Source organism: Benincasa hispida, chromosome 5, assembly GCF_009727055.1.
Source record: "Benincasa hispida cultivar B227 chromosome 5, ASM972705v1, whole genome shotgun sequence".
NCBI lineage: Eukaryota > Viridiplantae > Streptophyta > Magnoliopsida > Cucurbitales > Cucurbitaceae > Benincasa > Benincasa hispida.
In genome coordinates, this window is record NC_052353.1 from 47,290,085 (window position 1) to 47,308,567 (window position 18,483).

Consider the following 18,483-nt stretch of genomic DNA (forward strand, 5'->3'; position numbering starts at 1 on the left):
TTTTTCATGAGTTTTATATGAGCTTAGGGTCAGTTGTTGTTGGACCATTGGACTTGAGCCCCATCTTTAATTTGACCCAAAATTTCATCATAGGCTTGAACTAGGTTGGGCCCGAGCAACTTTAATTACTCGGCCCAATCTAATTTATAATTTCTATAATAGACTAGACTTTCGTTTGATGACGTGGCAACTTGTGATTAGTTGAAATTTCTCATTCTAACATGTTTTTGAATTAATTAATAACTATGAATTTTGAAATAAATTTTACTATTTTTAAGGAAATAATTTTAATTCCACGTCTTTGAAACATTCAAATATAACTTTCTATATACTAAAAAAATTTAATTTATCATATATACTCATATTAATTAGAAAATTGAGCCTGGGATAGTTTCATAGATCAACTTTTTTAAAACATTAGTCATGTGGCATAGTCTACAGAAAATCAAAGTAAACCAATCCTTCTGAATGAATAATCCATATTCAATATTTCTAGAAGTTGATTGATTCATGAAAGTGTTGACTTTTGAGTTGTGTTTAGGTCCACTCTAAACTAAATCACTTATTATTCTTGAATTGTTTGATGTGGGTGAAAGAAATAAAATTTTCTTAACTTAAAAATTAATAGATTCTAATAGTATAGGAAAAGTCTCATTTGATGAAAGTTTCAAATTTAATATCAATGTCTTGACTATCCCCATTTTGAAATAACAAATTTGCAACTACAAATGCGAGAAAAGTTTTAATTTATGTTTAAATTGATGATAATATTATCTATTAATAAATTTGGAATTAGATATATCCCAAATTAAATTTAAAGAAAAAAAAATCACTTTAAGCAAAAGATATTAAAATAAGCATAATTCAAGTGAAGTATAGATGTGTTGACGACCAAAAAAACTGTAGTGTGAATTAAATCTTCCATTTTCATTAGTACTCAAGCAAAAATAAAATAAAACAACGAAAAAAAACAAAACAAAAGATGGAACTTCTTGAACAATAAGAAGACTAATAAGTTAAAAGGGTAAATTTTAGAAAGTTGTTAAGGACATTGAGATTAGCTAATTTTATTATAGATAAAAATTGAGCAACATGGTGAAAAGAGTTCCTAGTTATGTCCCTTATGCAGAAACAATGGTGAAGATATGGATGACCTTTTTACGGGTTGTCATATCACTGTTCATGTTTGGAATATGCTTCAAGTCCAACTAAATATAATTCTCAATAACTCTAATATTCAAAATCACCGGCGAGGCCTTTGTGATGCAAAACATAAAACAAAGATGTCCATCATCATTTCAATGCTTCCATGGCTACTTTGTGAATAATCTGGAACGAGCGTAACAGACGCACTTTTGAGGACTCCACCAAAAGTACTTCAAAGCTTTAGGATGATATATATATATATATATGCTAACCGGCTGTTGGTCTCATCTTAATGGGGCTTCTTTCTAGCCCTCTGTAATTTCATTATTCATGATCTAATGAATGGAATGAGATATCACTAGGGTGTTAAGATTGTGCCAACCTAGTTTAGATAATCTGGTGCAACTATTGATCCAACTCGAATTGAATTTATTTAAGTCTCAACTTTTTTGTATTGTTATTGAAAATCTTCATATTTCTCATTGAGGTTTTGTGCTAGGTAGTCGTTTTAGAACTTGGGAGGAGATTTCTTTTGATATGGTATTTAGGAGGAGCCTAAGTACATTGAAAGGGAGAGTCACACTTAGGGGAGCCTAAGTATTTTTATTGAGGGGATCTCATATAAAGTTTGAAGAAACATTATTGTGGAAGTGAGGGGAGGCTAAGTTGAAACTAAAGAGAAACCTATATGTGAGTCATTAAAGAGGAGGCCTATTAGATAAGAACTTTTCGTTGTAATTGTTAAATTCTTTATATGATGAAATTTCTTTCCACGGGCACACGACCCTCCTAAGTTATAAGTGATATGTATTGCATCAAACTTGGTTATCAATCTCTGTGTCTTTCAATTTCTATTTTTTCCTATATTACCCACTTGTCATACATATTGTCTATAACATCTTGCTTGACCTTTGTATTCTATGTTAGATCCATTTTATTTTTTTCAAATGTGAACAAGCAAAACGTTAATCAGTCAACAAGTCAATGACCAACATCCAAGAAGAACTACACAAGTTAGAGATAAATCCAAGAAGATCAACGAGTATAGAGTCGATCATACAACAAGTTTCGACAATCCAAAGATAGACCATCAAGTCAATAGCCAATAGCCAATAGCCAATTCAAAAAGATCAACAGATCAATAGTAAATCCAAAAAGATCAACAAAGGCTAAATCAAATCAAGAGCCAATCTAAATATCAAACCAAACGTCATTGAACCAAAAGACTAATAATTTTACTCAGGTTATAAAGTGTTATGATATCATTTACCACCACATAAATTAATTACAAAGCAAATTCTGAACTTTCTCCAAATTTTGGAGCCTAACAAAAACTAATAATGTCAAACAAAAATCCTCAAAAAGTAGGGAAGTAAAAGAGAAGCGTAGAAATTGACATTTGTGAGTCCATGCCACAAGGCTTCAAAACGGCCAAAAAATAAAGACAGTTCCAAGTTGACAAGCAGAAGGTTGCTTTCTGTTTAGCTTTAAAAAAGCTATCTTTTTACAATAACACTCCCTCGCTTTGTTTTGTTTTTTTCTTCTTCTTATAAGTTATTAATTAATAACATCTTTTATTATGAGACGATTTTGTTGACTGCCCTTTGCTACACGTAACTCCATTTACTATTCCAAACCCCTTTTCCCTTTCCCACTTCTTTTAGTCCCTAATCCATCTTATTTTAATTTCATCCTTAAATTTTAATCTTTAGGTTTCGTAGGATAATTATTTTGTTTTTCTTCTCATTTTTTATAATAATTTACATCTTAATTTAATTTTTAGTCAAATTCTAAAAACAAAAAACAAGTTTTTAAAAGTTACTTTTTTAGTTTTTAAAATTCGACTTGGATTTTTAAACCATTGGTAGAAAGTATATAACAAACTAAGGAAGAAATATATGAGGGAGAAGTAGTGTCTATACATTTAATTTTCACAAACAAAAACTAAAAACCAAATGGTTACCATGTCATTAAGTTTTGAGTTTGGTTTTAGTTTAGCGTTTATGTTTCATAATTTTATAATTTCACCTTTGAAATTTGATATTTGTTTTAATTTGGTCCTTAAGTTTCAAATTTTATACTTTTAGTCTTGATTTTTCACTAATTACTCACTTTCAGTCTTTGAAGGTAATGTTTGAAATAAAATTTTAACTTTAATGTTAATAAAGATTAAAAAAAATAGTAAAACTCCATTGATTATAATTCTTTTAATTCTTTTAAATTGATTAATAAAAATTAATACCAAAGTTGCAAAGTGGGTATTCAGTGAAATAATGAGATCAAAAGTGTCTTGAAATTTTGGGATCAAATTAAAACAAAATTCAAATCTCAAAAGTAAAGTTGTAACATTTTAAAATCTAATTGAAACAAACCAAAAAAATTAAAGACTAAAATAATAATGATAACATTTTAAAATTTAGAAACTAAATTGAAAATGTATTTTCTTTCCTTCTTCTTATTTTTATTTACTCTTGCCATGCCTCCATACTGTATAAATTTCTTTTTTCGAACCCTATAATAATCCACAAAAGGAATAATTATAATTATGTAAAGATTTATACAAACTATGTTCTATAAAGATTTATATTTGAACAATTTTTTTCCTGAACCACAAGATGTTTAATTTTTTGGATAATTATTTCAAATAATAAACTGTTAGAAAATATTTTTAAACATAATAAAATGTTAAATGTTTATCAAACTATAGTAGTTTATCGTTAATAAATAATGATATTTATTTTTGTTTATTTGGTTTTTTTTTTTTAAAGATATTTACCATTTGTAGTTTGTTCTAAGGTCAACATTCTGGCGATATCTCAATATCCAGCATATAATAAAGCGTCTTTTCCACACGCTTTGGATATATATTACTTTTTCTTCCCCTTTCCACATCTTCAACCAAACAAAATTATTATAATAAAATAAATAATATTAAATGCATTAAATCATAGAAAGAATAAAGATGTGAATTTCCTTCCTTTTGTATGAACATGAAAGAATGGAATGTTTGATCTTATTAAGTAATAAAAACAAAACTATGTATATGTGGGAAAAAGAAAAAACCATCCTCTCAACCAAATATATGAGGAAATAAAAGAAAGAAAAGAAAAATAACAAATGAATAGTTTAAATTTCTAACTACTCCAAATAGGATTCTTCTCTTTTTCTTTTCATGTGTATATATATCTATATATATATATATATATTTAAAAAAGAAAAAAAAAGTTCTTTTCTTGGTTCTGAAAAATGGCAATTATAACCTTTGAATCATGTTGTTGTTCTTGGTGTTACTGTTGGGAGTTGCTACTTGTATTATTATCAACATTACTATTGCCATTACCATTCTCCTTTTGATGATGCGGTCCGCCGATCAACGACGTCATCGCCGTAGCCAATGCAGCAATGAAATTCGGGTCGGAAGCGATCGCTGCACCCGCTGCGGTCAATGTGTCGGCCAATGGATTTTGCTGTGGTGGAGGTGGCGGTGGTGCCTCAATATCCTTCGACATTTGGAGGCCGGAGAATTTTGATTGATTGTACAATGCATGTCCGAAGATCTGCGGGAAGTTTTGGGGTGGACCGGCCGCAAACGGGATCGGGAAGTGACCGGTGGTGGGGCGTTGGAATAAAGAATTAGGGTTTTGAGTTAGGTCCAATGTGACAGTGGGAAATGGAGCTGAGGCTGAGATTGTAGCCATGCTTGAAGAACATGGCAATAGGGTTCTTGCTAGAAAATTTGAGTTCATTAAACCGTCTGCACTTGACATGGATCCTGATAGAAGCATTCTGGCCGCCGATGAAGTTGTGGAAGCCATTGCCATGGCAGCCGGCGGCAATGGGTGGTTGTGGTTTCCTTCGTAGGTGGTTATCAAAATTGTTTTGTCTTCTGCACATCTTTGTACCTATTTTTTATATATATACAACCAAAAAGAAGTTGTCAATTTCATATACATTTTCAAACAAATAAAAAAATTAAATCTTATTATAGATAATTAAGATTTAGTAAATTATAATGTGTAGCAAAATTGGTGGATAAATAATATATTAATATGACTAAGTTTTTTTTTTCTTTCATATATATCTCAACCATTTATATTTGATAAAGAAAATGAATTTTAGACTTTTTTTTTTCCTTTTAATCGATGATATAATATTTTAAATTTATGCTTAAGTTGTCAATTGTAAATATACGATCTTTGTTGAAAGAGGGCGGTGAGAAGAAAAAAATCTTTCGAAGCTTAATAGGGATGGAAACCCTTGATAGTTCCTAGCTCGCCTCATTTGCATTTTAATCGTCATCATTATTAAATTTAAATACTATTTTGGTTTGTGTAACTTTGATTTTGGTTTATTTTAGTCCCTTTATTTTCAAAAGGTTCATTTTGGTCATTTACTTTTAATTTTGGTACATTTTGATTCTTGAACTTTAAATAAGGGACCATTTTGATTCAAATGATAATGAAGGGATCAAAAGTTGAAAGTATAGGACCAAGATGTAAAATAAACATTTTGAAAATACAGTAATGAAGTAATATTTAAACATTATTATTATTATGAACATCGCTATATAATGTTTAAATTTAAATTTTGTAGGTCAAGGAAAAACTAACTATTTAATTTTTTAAAAAAAAAAAATCAATTATGTAAAAAAACTAAATAGAGAATCAAATCCCCCCACCCCAATTTTATACAGAGAATCTCCTCTCCTCTCTACATTGATAGTATCATTTTTATATAGGGATGAAAAGGTAGATAATATACATATTATAATTTCTGGAAAAAAAAAACAAAGGAAATCACATCCATATGGTTTTTATTATATATATAAGCAAAAGCAAATTATGATGTGACAGATTAAAGAGAGAGTGTAGGTGAGTATGACTTACTTGTTTTCTAACTGGGCAGCCGGCGGCCATTGTGCACCGGTAGTAAGCTCGTGGACAAGGGTTTCCCTTCGCCATTTTTTGTCCATATTTTCTCCATTGACATCCATCTGTTATCTATACAGTTCAAATCAAAACAAATGTCTCAATTTTTCATTTCTTTTACCTAATTAATTCACTTCTTAACCCTTAAACTTACTCACTCCGTTCGGATCAATTATATAGCTATTCTACCTTGGTTTTTTAACTCGATAACCAAAAAATATGTACTCTTTTTTGGTGTAATAAATGAAGAATTAGCAAATGCATTAATCACTCAACAATAAAGGAAAAAGTTATATTCGATTCAACTAACCAAACTATTCCTAACCATTTTAATTTTGTCCCTTAAACTTATTCACTCCATTTTGACTAATTATATATCTAACTTTAACTTGTTGGTTGAACTAAAAAGAAGTATATTTTTTAGCTACAATAAAGGTAGGAATTAATAGATATTTAGATGCATTAATCACAAGTTATATTCACAAAAAAAAAAAAAAAAAAAAAATCAACTTAAAACACCTAATCATAGAAATACTCTCCAACTAATACACTCCGTTATGCCTCCGAGTATTAATCGTCCCACTTATTTAAATTATTTTTTAAAAATGATAGAGAAAAAAAAAAGTTGAAAATTATGGTAATTACCATGGGTGCTTCTGATCTGGCTCGAACGGAGACTCTAGCCTTTCTCATGGTAGCTTCAGTTTGATCCACATCTTTACCCGAAGAAGAATTGAATTTAGGAACTTTATTGTTGTTGTTATTATTATTGGAACCCCAATTGGAAGATTGATCTGGGCTATGCCGTTTCGAGGACGCTACTTCTCCGGTGGTTCCCGGTGACCGGGGTCTCTCTCCACTTCTCCCTTCCGATGACGACATCGATGGCTCATCCATTTCCATATTGGTTGCCAGTCCAAGATCCATAAATTGTCTGGGCACCAGCTTATTACTAATAATATTATTGTTGTTATTGTTCCCTCTGCCGCCGTCGGCGTTTTCCTCAATCGGGTCACCAGCCTCCTCTGTTTTCTGAGTTTGAATTAGTGTGTTGAATTGCATCTGCAGCGCTTGGTAATTGGTCGTCGCTTGATTTAACATGTCTTTTAATCTTAGATTCTCTGAATTTATCCTCTCTAATTCAGCTTGAAGAACTGCTCTCTGATTATCATCATAGTTCAATCAATCCAAAAAAAAAAAAAAAAAAAAACAGAGAAATGTTCTATTAAAGAAATTCACCTCATTTTTTACTCTTTTTTCTTCTGGGTTTGGTGAAACTCCATCGTCTACCATGGATTGATCGCTACAGGAATTCGTCGTCAAAAGATTCAACCCCGTCTGCAAATTTAAATCAAAACCCAATTCTTCAAAATCCATTTAACAAATTAAAGAAGAAGAAGAAGAAGAAAAAAGATAATTGTAACAAACGTTAACATTGAAGTCGAGTTTGATTGGAGTGAGATTGGAGTGAGAAGCAGAGAGAAGAACGCGGGATTTATCATCGGCGGGGAAGAAGTTCATTTCGTCAAGAAAGAGCGGTGGAGGAGGGGGAGGAGGCGGGGGCGGTGGAGGGGAGGAGGGGCGGCGGAGGAGGAGAATCGTGGGATCGGGGAGGTGGAATTGAGGTTAACCGGAAATTGGAGGGGAGTGGGAGTGGGCAGAGGAGGAAAGGGAAGGGGCGGCGGCGTCCATGGCGGCGAGACGGTGGTGGTGGTGGTGGTGGTGGTGGTTGATTTAGGTGAAGAGTGGATAAAAAGAAAAGAAGAGAAAGAATGGATCTGAATCAATGGAGAGTCCACTTGGTTTGCCCATAGATCTTAAAAGAACACACTTTTTCTTTCAAACCGTTTCAATGGACTCGGCTATAAATTTGGAAGGGAAGACTTGACGAACAACACAACACTACTTCAAACTTCTTTTCTTTTTTTCTTTTTTTCTTTTTTCTTTTTTAATTTAATTAATTAATATCAAAATTCTAAATAAATAATAATAATATATCCACATCGACCCCTCTCTTCTTTTTCAACTCTTCCAAACATTTTACCCAAATTTTCTTTTCCTTCAATTCTTATTAATTTTTGTACCCATGCTTTTCAAAGCTGTTTTTTTATTTAAAAGAAAAAAATTCTACTCCTACCAATGATTTGGAGTGGTTTTTAAACCTGCACCTATGATTTTAATTTTTTTTTTATTTAGAGAAAAAAAAAGGCCTATTTTTTTAAGTTTGATCCTTATGTTTCATAATACTATAAATTTACCTTAAAATTTTAAATTTAATTTCTATTTAGTTTATAAATTTATAGATTTTATACTTTCACCCCTAAGTAACTAACGTTTGACCTTTAGTCTTTGGTGTTATCTTTCAATTAAATAATTGGAAGTAATCACATTTGAATTTTTCAATTAATTTTAATAAAGATCAAAAGTGAAAACTAATTTAATTAATTGAAATTCAATACAAATCACAAAAAGTGGGTAATAGTAGAAATTCAAGGATAAAAGTGTAAAATCATGACGTGTATAGATTAAAAAAAAAAAGTAAATTCAAAATTCAATGCTACATATTTAAAATTTTTCTTCAATACAGTTTTGGTCAAACATGTCATGTTTTGCTAATGAGTCGTGGGTTTCAATTTGGTTGATTGATTGTGTTAGTTGACTATATATCCCACGTAGAGTAAAATTAGGTTTATGAACTTATGATGTTTTACTAATCATAAAAACAAATTAAAATATCATAAAATTCATAATTGGATGATATTATAACATCAACTAAAAGGTCTAAATTTTCAAAAATTTAAATAGAAACTTAAAATTATATATTATAAAATAAAACTAAGTATACTTTGTGCTCTAAATTAGAAGTGTTTTGCAACCTAAATTTATAATATAACATTTTCATATTTTTGTTTTGCTTGGTCTTTGTAATTTTAAAGGTATGATATTTAAATTATTTTAAATGATTAAACTGTTGAAAATATTTATAAATATAACAAAATATCATATTCTATCTGTGATAGATCGTGATAGATTACTATTGTATCTATTGTGTCTTAGATATAGATCTATCGCAATCTATCGCGGTCTACCATAGATAGATAGGAAAATTTTGTTTTATCATATAAATATTTTAATTCATTTTATTATATTTGAAAATAGCCCCATGATTTAAATGCGATTTTGTTTTTAAGCTACATTGAACCAATAGTAAGTAATGTGATGTAAATTTGTGCTCATTGAGTTTTGTATACATTGAATTTGGTGTATATAAATTTAAACATTTTCTTTTTTCGTTTCAAATCAATCAATTATTCTTTGATTTAAATTTGATGAAACTTAGCTTTTTATGAATTTTGTCTCTTTCTCTAGTTACAAACAACTCTCAACCAGGATCATTTAAATTTTTTTAAATAAACTATACCATAATTTTTAATTAGACTGTTGCATACTTTCATGTGTTTTAAACAATGTTGAACGTTTTAATTGAATTGCACATTTTAAAAAGGACGGTTTAATCATTTTGGACTAATTATCTTTAGATATTTCTGAGTAGAAAATTTTGGAGTTTTTTTTCTTTCTTCTTTATTATTATTATTTTTTTTTTGTAAGTGATTGTTATTATATTTATAAGTTATAGGGAAAAAAATCTTTTTTTTTTTGGTCAAATATTTAGCTTCATGAAATAATTTTGACCTAAATTTGAAAATTTTGTAATATTTATGCTTCTTGAAAACTAAATTAGAAAATATTAGAAAATATTATTATTGAATCGACTTATAAACCACATAAAATTAAACTAACAAATGGTCAAAACCGTCTGCTCAGCTGATCGATGTTTTATATCCACAACTAAAATATTAGAGGTTGGAATTTAATTTACAGATTTGAACTAAAAAAATCAAAAAAAGAAAATACTTGAAAATAAGATACATTATCTAAATCTAGTCCACAAAATCGAAGCAGCAAAGAAAAAGTCAAACTTAATACTAAGAAAATGATCTTTTCTAACTGTCAAAATACTCGATCTCAATTAGAAACATCTCAGAATAAGAAGAAGAAAAATAAAGACTAACGATATTGATTTCATCCTTTTAAGTTTATCACTAGAGGTGTTTGGTTCACGTAAGTTAAACCTCTAATAAAATCTCTAGTGAAGACCACTTCTAATGATCAATTCTAGTCACAATCACCTCTAACGACCAATATTGATATTCACTTCAGGGGATCAACTCCGACGAAGATCACTTCCAATGATCAATTTTGGCGATCACCTTCGACAACTAACTTCAAAGATCACCTCGGAAGACCAACTCCAACCATCAACTTTGTATTCATCTCTAATGATGAACTCTAACGACCAATTTGATCGATCATATGCTAAAAGAGAAAAAGAAAAAATTTAGTTGTCGAAAGTGTTTTAAATACAAATTTGAAATTATTAGTTTATAGCATTAATAGTTGTCTTTTATATTGTAATATGATATTGAGTGATTATCTAAAGATGATTTGGTCATTTTTATATTCTTATTTGTTACAAACATCTAGAAGATTGTTTGCTTCTTAATAGTACTACCATAGTCTAGGAAGGAATATGGCATGAGTCTACTTACTTGGATCGACTAGCTTGACTATCTTAATGAACAATATTTTTTATATGCATGAAATTGACTAGCGCTCTCTCCCCCCTCTCTCCCTCTCTCTATATAAAATCTCTCTCTATATATATATATAATTTTGTGAACATGTAAATGTGGAAAAAAAAAAAAAAAAAAAAAAGTCAGGTCATGGATATGGCTCTATGCTCCAATTATAGAGAAATAAAAAGTAACAGACTCATGTTCTTCCCCTAATTGCAACCATATTTTTGTGCATGTTCAACTCATACTTTACATAATCGTTGAAATATGTTGTAGGATTGTTGATTGTGTGAATAATAATATTTGGTATGCACTAAGTACAATAGTTACATGTATAATTATAAAATATATTTTTCTTCCTTATCATCTTAGAAATTGAATTGTATCCTTAAGAAGACTAATAAATTTATGGAGTTTAACTAAAAAACTTTTTTTTTTAATCTCTATTCTAGTTTAAATCTTTCTTCAATTATACTAGACTCAACTAGTATATGTGATGAGAAGCATCTAAATGCCAACAAAAAAAGATTCCTACCCACTAATAGTGTCTTACTTCTATTTATAATATTGAAGTTTGAACTACTTCTATTTATTATATTGAAGTTTGAATTTAGAGATTTGTGAATTTGAAGATTGTTTCATCTCTAGTTAGGTGATTTTGAAGATAAATGTTTTTTTAAAAAAAAAAAAAAAAAAATTGGCATAATACAATGAATTTTGATATTTTACAATTTTGTCTTCGTTATAAAATAGTTTAAGGTCTCATTTTGAAATGTATCACAAGGTCCATTCCTTTTGGGACGGGTCTTTACATGAAATAATCTTAACTTAGGGCATGTTTTTGGAGGGATTTGGCTAAAATCACCAAGGTCATTTTTTGAATCATCGTAAACATGTATTTAGTTCTTCAAACTAATTTTAATGATATAAGAATTGTATTTAAAAGTGTAGACTTGAAAACTAAATTATTTTGAGTGTTTAAAATTGTGTTTTCGATTGATTTTAAAAATAACAAAAATGATTTTGATGATTTTAAAGTCACTCCCAAACATGCACTTAGAATTTAAATTGATTCGCTTATGAAAATTTAAATGTTTAATTGATTAAATTATAAGAACATATTCGAATGTGTAAATTGATATTTTTCCTTTTTATATTGATTTATATTTTAGGGCTTTTTTCCTTCCCTCCTCATCCTCCCACCCTTTCTCTTCTCACCAATAATGAATTTATCGAAAGGGGAAGAACGAGCTTACAAAAGAGAAAACCTGAACACCGGTGTGGTGCTTGCCACAAAATGCTTTAAGTTAGAGAGGAAAAATTGTGGAAGCTATGGAGTTTAAGAATAATTCAAGTTACCTCACATATGGAGCTATAATAATTGTATTTATAAGGGTAATTGGTTTCGATTGTTCTAATAAGGTTTCAGAGTGGTAATCATATAACTTACAAGCCGAAGACATCCCTATTTTGCTTTTAATTAGGGTCAACTTCTCCTAACCCATTTTGGTCCCTAGGGTGATGCTGGTATGCATGGGACACATGTCCCTATTTCTCCTAGGTTCGGTCTTAGCTGAGGTCGAGGTCAAACACATTAATTTGGACTTTGACATGAACCAATCTGTGGTCCAAATCTTGTTATTTTTTCGACCTTGTTACTTCTCTTTTTATTTTATGTCGATTATAACATTTGATCCAAAATTATCTATAATATCTCCTCTAGCAGAGGCCATCATGAATTCAAAAAAAAATGTTATTGACGCAGTTCTTCAACGGAGTTGGTAGTTTTATAGGGATGGGGAAACATGTGGTATCCCAAACCAACAATAAAATTTAGAATAAAAATACATTTTTAACCCTAGGGTCACCTAGACAAAAAAAAATAACATTGAAACTTAACTAATGATAATTCTTTTAGTAATTTGAAATTAGTTAAGATAAATTAATATAAAAAGTTGAAGTGAGTATTAAATAAACATCAAGGTTAAAAGTTGAAACTAAAAATTAAATTGAAGCAAAACTCAAATGCATAATTTTAGTATTTCTAAAACGTTGGTACTAAATTGAAATCGAGCTCAAAATTTAAAATTAAAAAATATAACATTTTGAAACCAAGGTACTCGATGGAAACTAAATCCAAAACTTAAGAGACATTTTCTGAGATATTTAAAAGGTTGCTACATCAATAAAAATGGTTACTTCAACAATGTTTATATCAACTTTCACCACAGGATCATTTAAATGATTTTTCACACTCTCATATTTTATTCCACCAATATCGTGTGAAACTTATGATTTGAATCAATTAAACTCCTAAATTTTCATAGCCTAATCAATTTAAACCTTTCATCATGATTATTCTTGAAAACCATCCATGCATTTGATTCTCAAAGGTGTGTAGATTTCTTCAAATGTCGATTTACAAAATGGACTATACGATTCTCAAAGGAAATTCTAACTAAGAGTCTAAATTGATTCATATATAAAAATGAGTTTAGTTGATACAATTAGGGGTGTTCACGGTTCGGTTCAGTTTGGTTTGGGGCTCAAACCGAACTAAACCGCAAATCTTAAAAAATGATTTTTGGAAACCGAACCGAACTGCATATTCGATTTCACGGTTTTTTATTTTTTATGCTATTTCATATATTATGAATTATAAGCGGTTCAATTTGGTTCAGTTTCATGGTTTTTTTGTTTTCTTTAATTTTTTATGCTTTTATATATATATATACTGTCTCTTATACACATCTAGATGTGTATAAGAGACAGGTATGTATGTATGTATGTATGTATGTATTGTCTTTTAATGAATTTATTAAAAAAGCGGTTCGGTTAGGTTTCAAATTGATTTTCAAATTTGAAATCGAACCGAATCGCAATAATTGGTTTGAAAATATATCAAACTGAACCGAACCACATTCATTCGATTTTGGTTCAATTTCAGTTTGATTTCAGATCGATTTATTTCGGTTTATCAGTTTTAATGATCACCCCTAGATATCATTATAAGTTTCATTTGAGGTTTTTTCCAAACAAAATATAGTGGAGTGGGTAAGTTGATATGCTTACAAAAATTAGATTAAATTAAAACAATTATTAACTCAAAGGTTAAATTGATATAATCCCTAAAGTTTAAAAAGTATATATTGAAATTTTCTCAAAAAAATTGTTATCTTCATTGTTCCTCAATTATTTAATTGACAAATAAGTTAAATTAAGATGGTAATGATAGTATGTACTAGAGCTATTTAAGGGGGAAAAAAAGTAGGGAAACATTCGTTATTAAAGGTATGTTTTCTTAGTCTACACTTGGAGAACGAAGATAGAATCACCTATTAACTTTTTCTTAGAATGATATAATTAGTGCATTATCAATTTAACTATGTTTCATAGGAGACTAATTATCATGATTGAAGAGTGAGTAAATCTTGAATGATTAAGGATGTATTTAAATTGATTAGAGAAAAAAATATTTTTCAAAAATTTCACTTTTATTTAAATTCTTCTAATAAAATCTAGTTAAAATATAATTCAAAAGTTATTTTATAGTTATCAAATATTTAATTTTTTTTTAAATAATTTATTTTTAAGAGTAAATCATTAATCCAATCACACCCTAAATACGGTAAATAATTACATTTAAAAAAAGTGGAAAGAAATAAACTAGATTTAACGTGATCACCGATTACTAATAATTGAACAAATTGAATGGCATGAAAGTCGTGACTGGATTATTTAATTTTGAAAGGAAAGAGATACAAAAATGGTCAACGTGTAAGATTTTACCACGTGGTAGGTGGGACCCACGTGTAGGATATATATTTCGAATTTTAAAAAATACAAAGTTTCAAACTAATTGTGTAATTAATTATTATTATAATAAATCGAGAAATCAACACAAATAGGGAGAGAATTTGAATATTTTTGTTCCTAAATTTAGGCTGGATTTAGAATAGTGTTTTAAAAAATAAATTATTTTTAAAAAATTGAAGTATTTGACCACTACTCAAAATAGTTGTTCTAATATATTTTAATATTTTCTATAAAAAATATTTAAATAAAAAAAATTATTTCAGATGGTAAAACTGTTGAAAATATTTATAAGATATAAAATTTTTTTTAGAATTATCAATGATAGATGTTGATAGACACCGATAGAAATCTAATAATTCTAAAATTTTGTTATATTTTGTAAATATTTTGATTTATTTTTCTATATTTAAAAATAATCTTAAATAAAAATAAATTTTTTATAAACAATTTTTTCTCAAATCAATATTGGTCCGATGCCTCAGCTGAAAGCCATGTTCGGAATTATTTTAGTTGATTTATGGAATAAATACATTAATAAGAAGATAAAATAATAATTTTGACTTTGACACGTGGGAGTGAATGAGGGGTTGTGATGAGGAGGACCGAAGGAGACGGGTTGACTTGACTGACTGGCGTTAGCCCCAATGCTGACCGAATCCCTACCTTCTTTTTTCCCTCATTCTTTTGTTATGTCCTTTTTTTTTTAATTTTAATGCCATTAACTACGGTTAATCATTAATTTAAATTATAACTTTTTGTTTATTTATTTATTTATCTTTTTCTTTTTTTCTTTTATCTTTTTTTTTTTTAGAAAGATAACCTTTTTGTTAATTTTATATTACTATTTTTTAATCTTGTGCGCATAATTTATTCGGTATAGGTTTTGCTATTTAACTTTGTAACAATTTAGCCATGTATTTATCGGATTTAATTTTATCAAAAAATATTATTAAGATTTAATGACATCTTTTATATTGATAAATTCATTAAAGATGAAATGTGTTAGCAAACTACACTGTCATTGTAATATCCGAGTTTAGGAGAGATACATGAATAAATTGAGAGCACATTCGAACGAGAGAGATCCTAAAGATATGAAAGTATAAATTAAGAAAAGTTTAAAAGAAGTAAAAGTTACGATCTATACCAATAATGTGCATTTTTCTTTTCAGTGACTCTATCATATGAATTTCAAAATTAAGTATGCTTAGCTCGAAACAATTCTATGTTGAATGATGTTGTCAAGTCACATGTGATGCAAGAGAATGTCAGAGCCATTGATGTCAAATATAAATTCCAAATCCTAAGCATGGGCATTACAGTAATCATATAATAACTTTTCTTTTACAATCATATAATAAAAATTTGGTCTTTAAATAATAATAATGATAATTATTATTATTATTATTATTGGCACATAAATTTGATGGATTTTTTTCACAATAGATTTTAAAATATTATAATTTTTTAGTTGAAAATGATACTAATTTAAAAATATATGTATATATAATTTACATACTAAAGTTTAATGACTATATTGTATAGATATTTGATTGTTTTTGTCTGTACATGATTTTTAAAGAAATTAATTTATACAAATGAACATAAATTTGATAATTTGTATTAATTTTGTATATGTTGAGTACAATCTCTTCTAGACATATGCTTCACTCGAGCATGCATCAATATCTATACATCAACTCGAGGTGAAACATGACTAACCTAATAATATATGATCTGAAATCTTGTCTAAAATGTACTCTATGCAACTCCCTTTTACAATTTTCTTTACATACATACTGAACTAACATGTGCCCATTTGCAACTATGTTATGTTATTCTTTCTCGTCTCAATGCAACTTTAGATTAAGGATTAATATAAGTATCATAGTTAGGCCTACTATTAATTCATCTATAATCATGTGCGTTTAAACCTACCTATCAAGATTATTCTACACATTATCAATGTGTTTTTATCGTAATTAATTATTATAAATATTATGATAGAAATATGTTATATTTGTCTAACCCGTAAGACTAATGAATTTGGTAGGAGCTGTAAAAAATTGCTAGAGAAAGTTTTGAAAAAAAGCAAAAAAATAAAATAAAATAAAAGTGAAAAGTGCAGCTTTTTTTCTTTTTCCCATTTTACAAAACGTGGTTCAATTAATTTGATTTCTATAATGCCTTTCATATGATTAGAGAGACATTCATTTCATTTTATAATCACTATTTTTTTCTTTTAATTGTACTTTTAATGTTTATTTAAATTTAGTTTATATACTTTCATATGTTCAATGTTAGTCTGTATTTTAAAAAGAATTAAATTTAGTTTCTATTATTTGTTTATAGTTGATTTTAAAAAAAAAAAAAAACTTTGTACTATCTATTAGCATTTTTACTATAAATTTTGGAAATATGTCCACATATTGTATTTTCTTGCATGAAAATTATTTTTATTATCACTAAAATAATTTCAATAAAAATTAACTTCAAGAGACTAAGTTTAAGATTTATTGAAAGTACATAAACTAAAATTGGACATTTGAAAATATGAGAACTAAAATTGAACAAATTCTAAAAGCATAGAACCAAAATAGTATTTTAACCAATTTTTATATACTGTTTGGAATGCATATATTTGTACGTGTGTAAACAAACTTTTTTTTTTTTATGGTTTTATCCTTAAAAATCAAGATTTTCAAAGAGAGTAGAAAAAATGAAAATCAATAAACTCAAGATTATCGTCAATCTAAAATAATATGACACTTTTTAGAACAATAAGATGAGAGACTGAACCTTCAACCTCTAAGAATGGAAGTCAATAACATTAATCCAAACGTCTATGATAATTTATTATTTATATTTAGAAATTTTATATTTTACAAGGATACCTTGAAAGTCGTCATTAATAGACTCTTAAACTACCTTTCAATACAATAAACTTTATTTTCCCTCTATATGTATTTTTTTTTTTTCTTTGACAGAGTTTTTCTATACAATTTTGTAAATTCTTTTGAATTTTCCTTTAATTGTTCGTCACCTAGGGAGAGAAATTCGGATCATTGAATTTAGAAGTTTTATAAAGAAAATTAAAAGCTGGGGGACCAATTTGAAGGGTAAGAGAGGGACAAAAAGATGCCTTTCACACTCTTGTAGTAATTAAGGAGCCAACCTCCACTTGATCAGGGTATCATCTTCAATATATAATATAGAATAGTAATATAAGCTGACAATATTTTTATATATCAATAGATTTGATATTGACATGAAAGGTGAAGAAATTTTTATATATCTATAGATTTAATATTGACATGATGGGTGAATTAACAATTTCATCGCATCATTAAAAACCATGAAAATCAAATAATAATAATAATTTTTTTAAAAAAAATAGTTCAAAGTTGAAGGTCAAACCTACAAAATACTTGACGAAAACATAGAATTTTGATCATTCTTGAATTTCAAGTCCTACAAGTTGAAAATTTGTATTCGAGCTATAAACTGAAATGCCAAATGGAAAGTAATTATATAAATTTTGTTTATGGTCAAACGCCATTTTTGTTTCTTCATTAATTCTCACACTTTGAAATATATATATATATATTTAACATTCTTATGTGTGGCTACTATGAATCAGATAGAGTTAATTAAAGCATGTTTAGTCAAGAATTTATTGAAAATAGAGTGTTATTCCACGTCGTTGTACTTGGTAGTAGATTTAGAAATTGAATTCTAATTTAAACCATCGTTTAAAATGTGCTTAATACTAAATTTATAAACCATAAAATTAGTTATAGCTATCCACTAAATATTAGGTGGACTATAAATTATTATTAACTATTTATAAATATTTTTTATGTTAATTTTTTTTACATAATTATTATTTTGAACATATTACATAACTACTTTTAGTAGGTAAAAAATACTCAAAGTGGAATCTCTATTTAATATAA

The 18,483-nt window shown here is 28.2% G+C and overlaps 1 protein-coding gene across 3 annotated transcripts; it reads right to left on the reverse strand.

Moving 5' to 3' along the window:
• Window positions 1-4,345: 4,345 nt before the first annotated feature.
• On the reverse strand, window positions 4,346-7,986 carry LOC120078786 (probable WRKY transcription factor 31). Of its 3 annotated transcripts, none has more exons than XM_039033097.1 (5): window positions 7,509-7,986; window positions 7,314-7,412; window positions 6,720-7,235; window positions 6,033-6,146; window positions 4,346-5,048 (listed from the first exon to the last, which is right to left on the reverse strand). In XM_039033097.1, the coding sequence occupies exons 1-5, from the start codon at window positions 7,593-7,595 to the stop codon at window positions 4,434-4,436; spliced, it is 1,431 nt and encodes a 476-aa protein (XP_038889025.1). In that variant the 5' UTR covers window positions 7,596-7,986; the 3' UTR covers window positions 4,346-4,433. The 3 variants fall into 3 exon arrangements, with proteins under 3 accessions (XP_038889025.1, XP_038889024.1, XP_038889026.1); XM_039033096.1 differs by having other exon boundaries at window positions 7,503-7,983; XM_039033098.1 differs by lacking the exon at window positions 7,509-7,986 and having other exon boundaries at window positions 6,720-7,228.
• Between the last annotated feature and the right edge of the window lie 10,497 nt (window positions 7,987-18,483).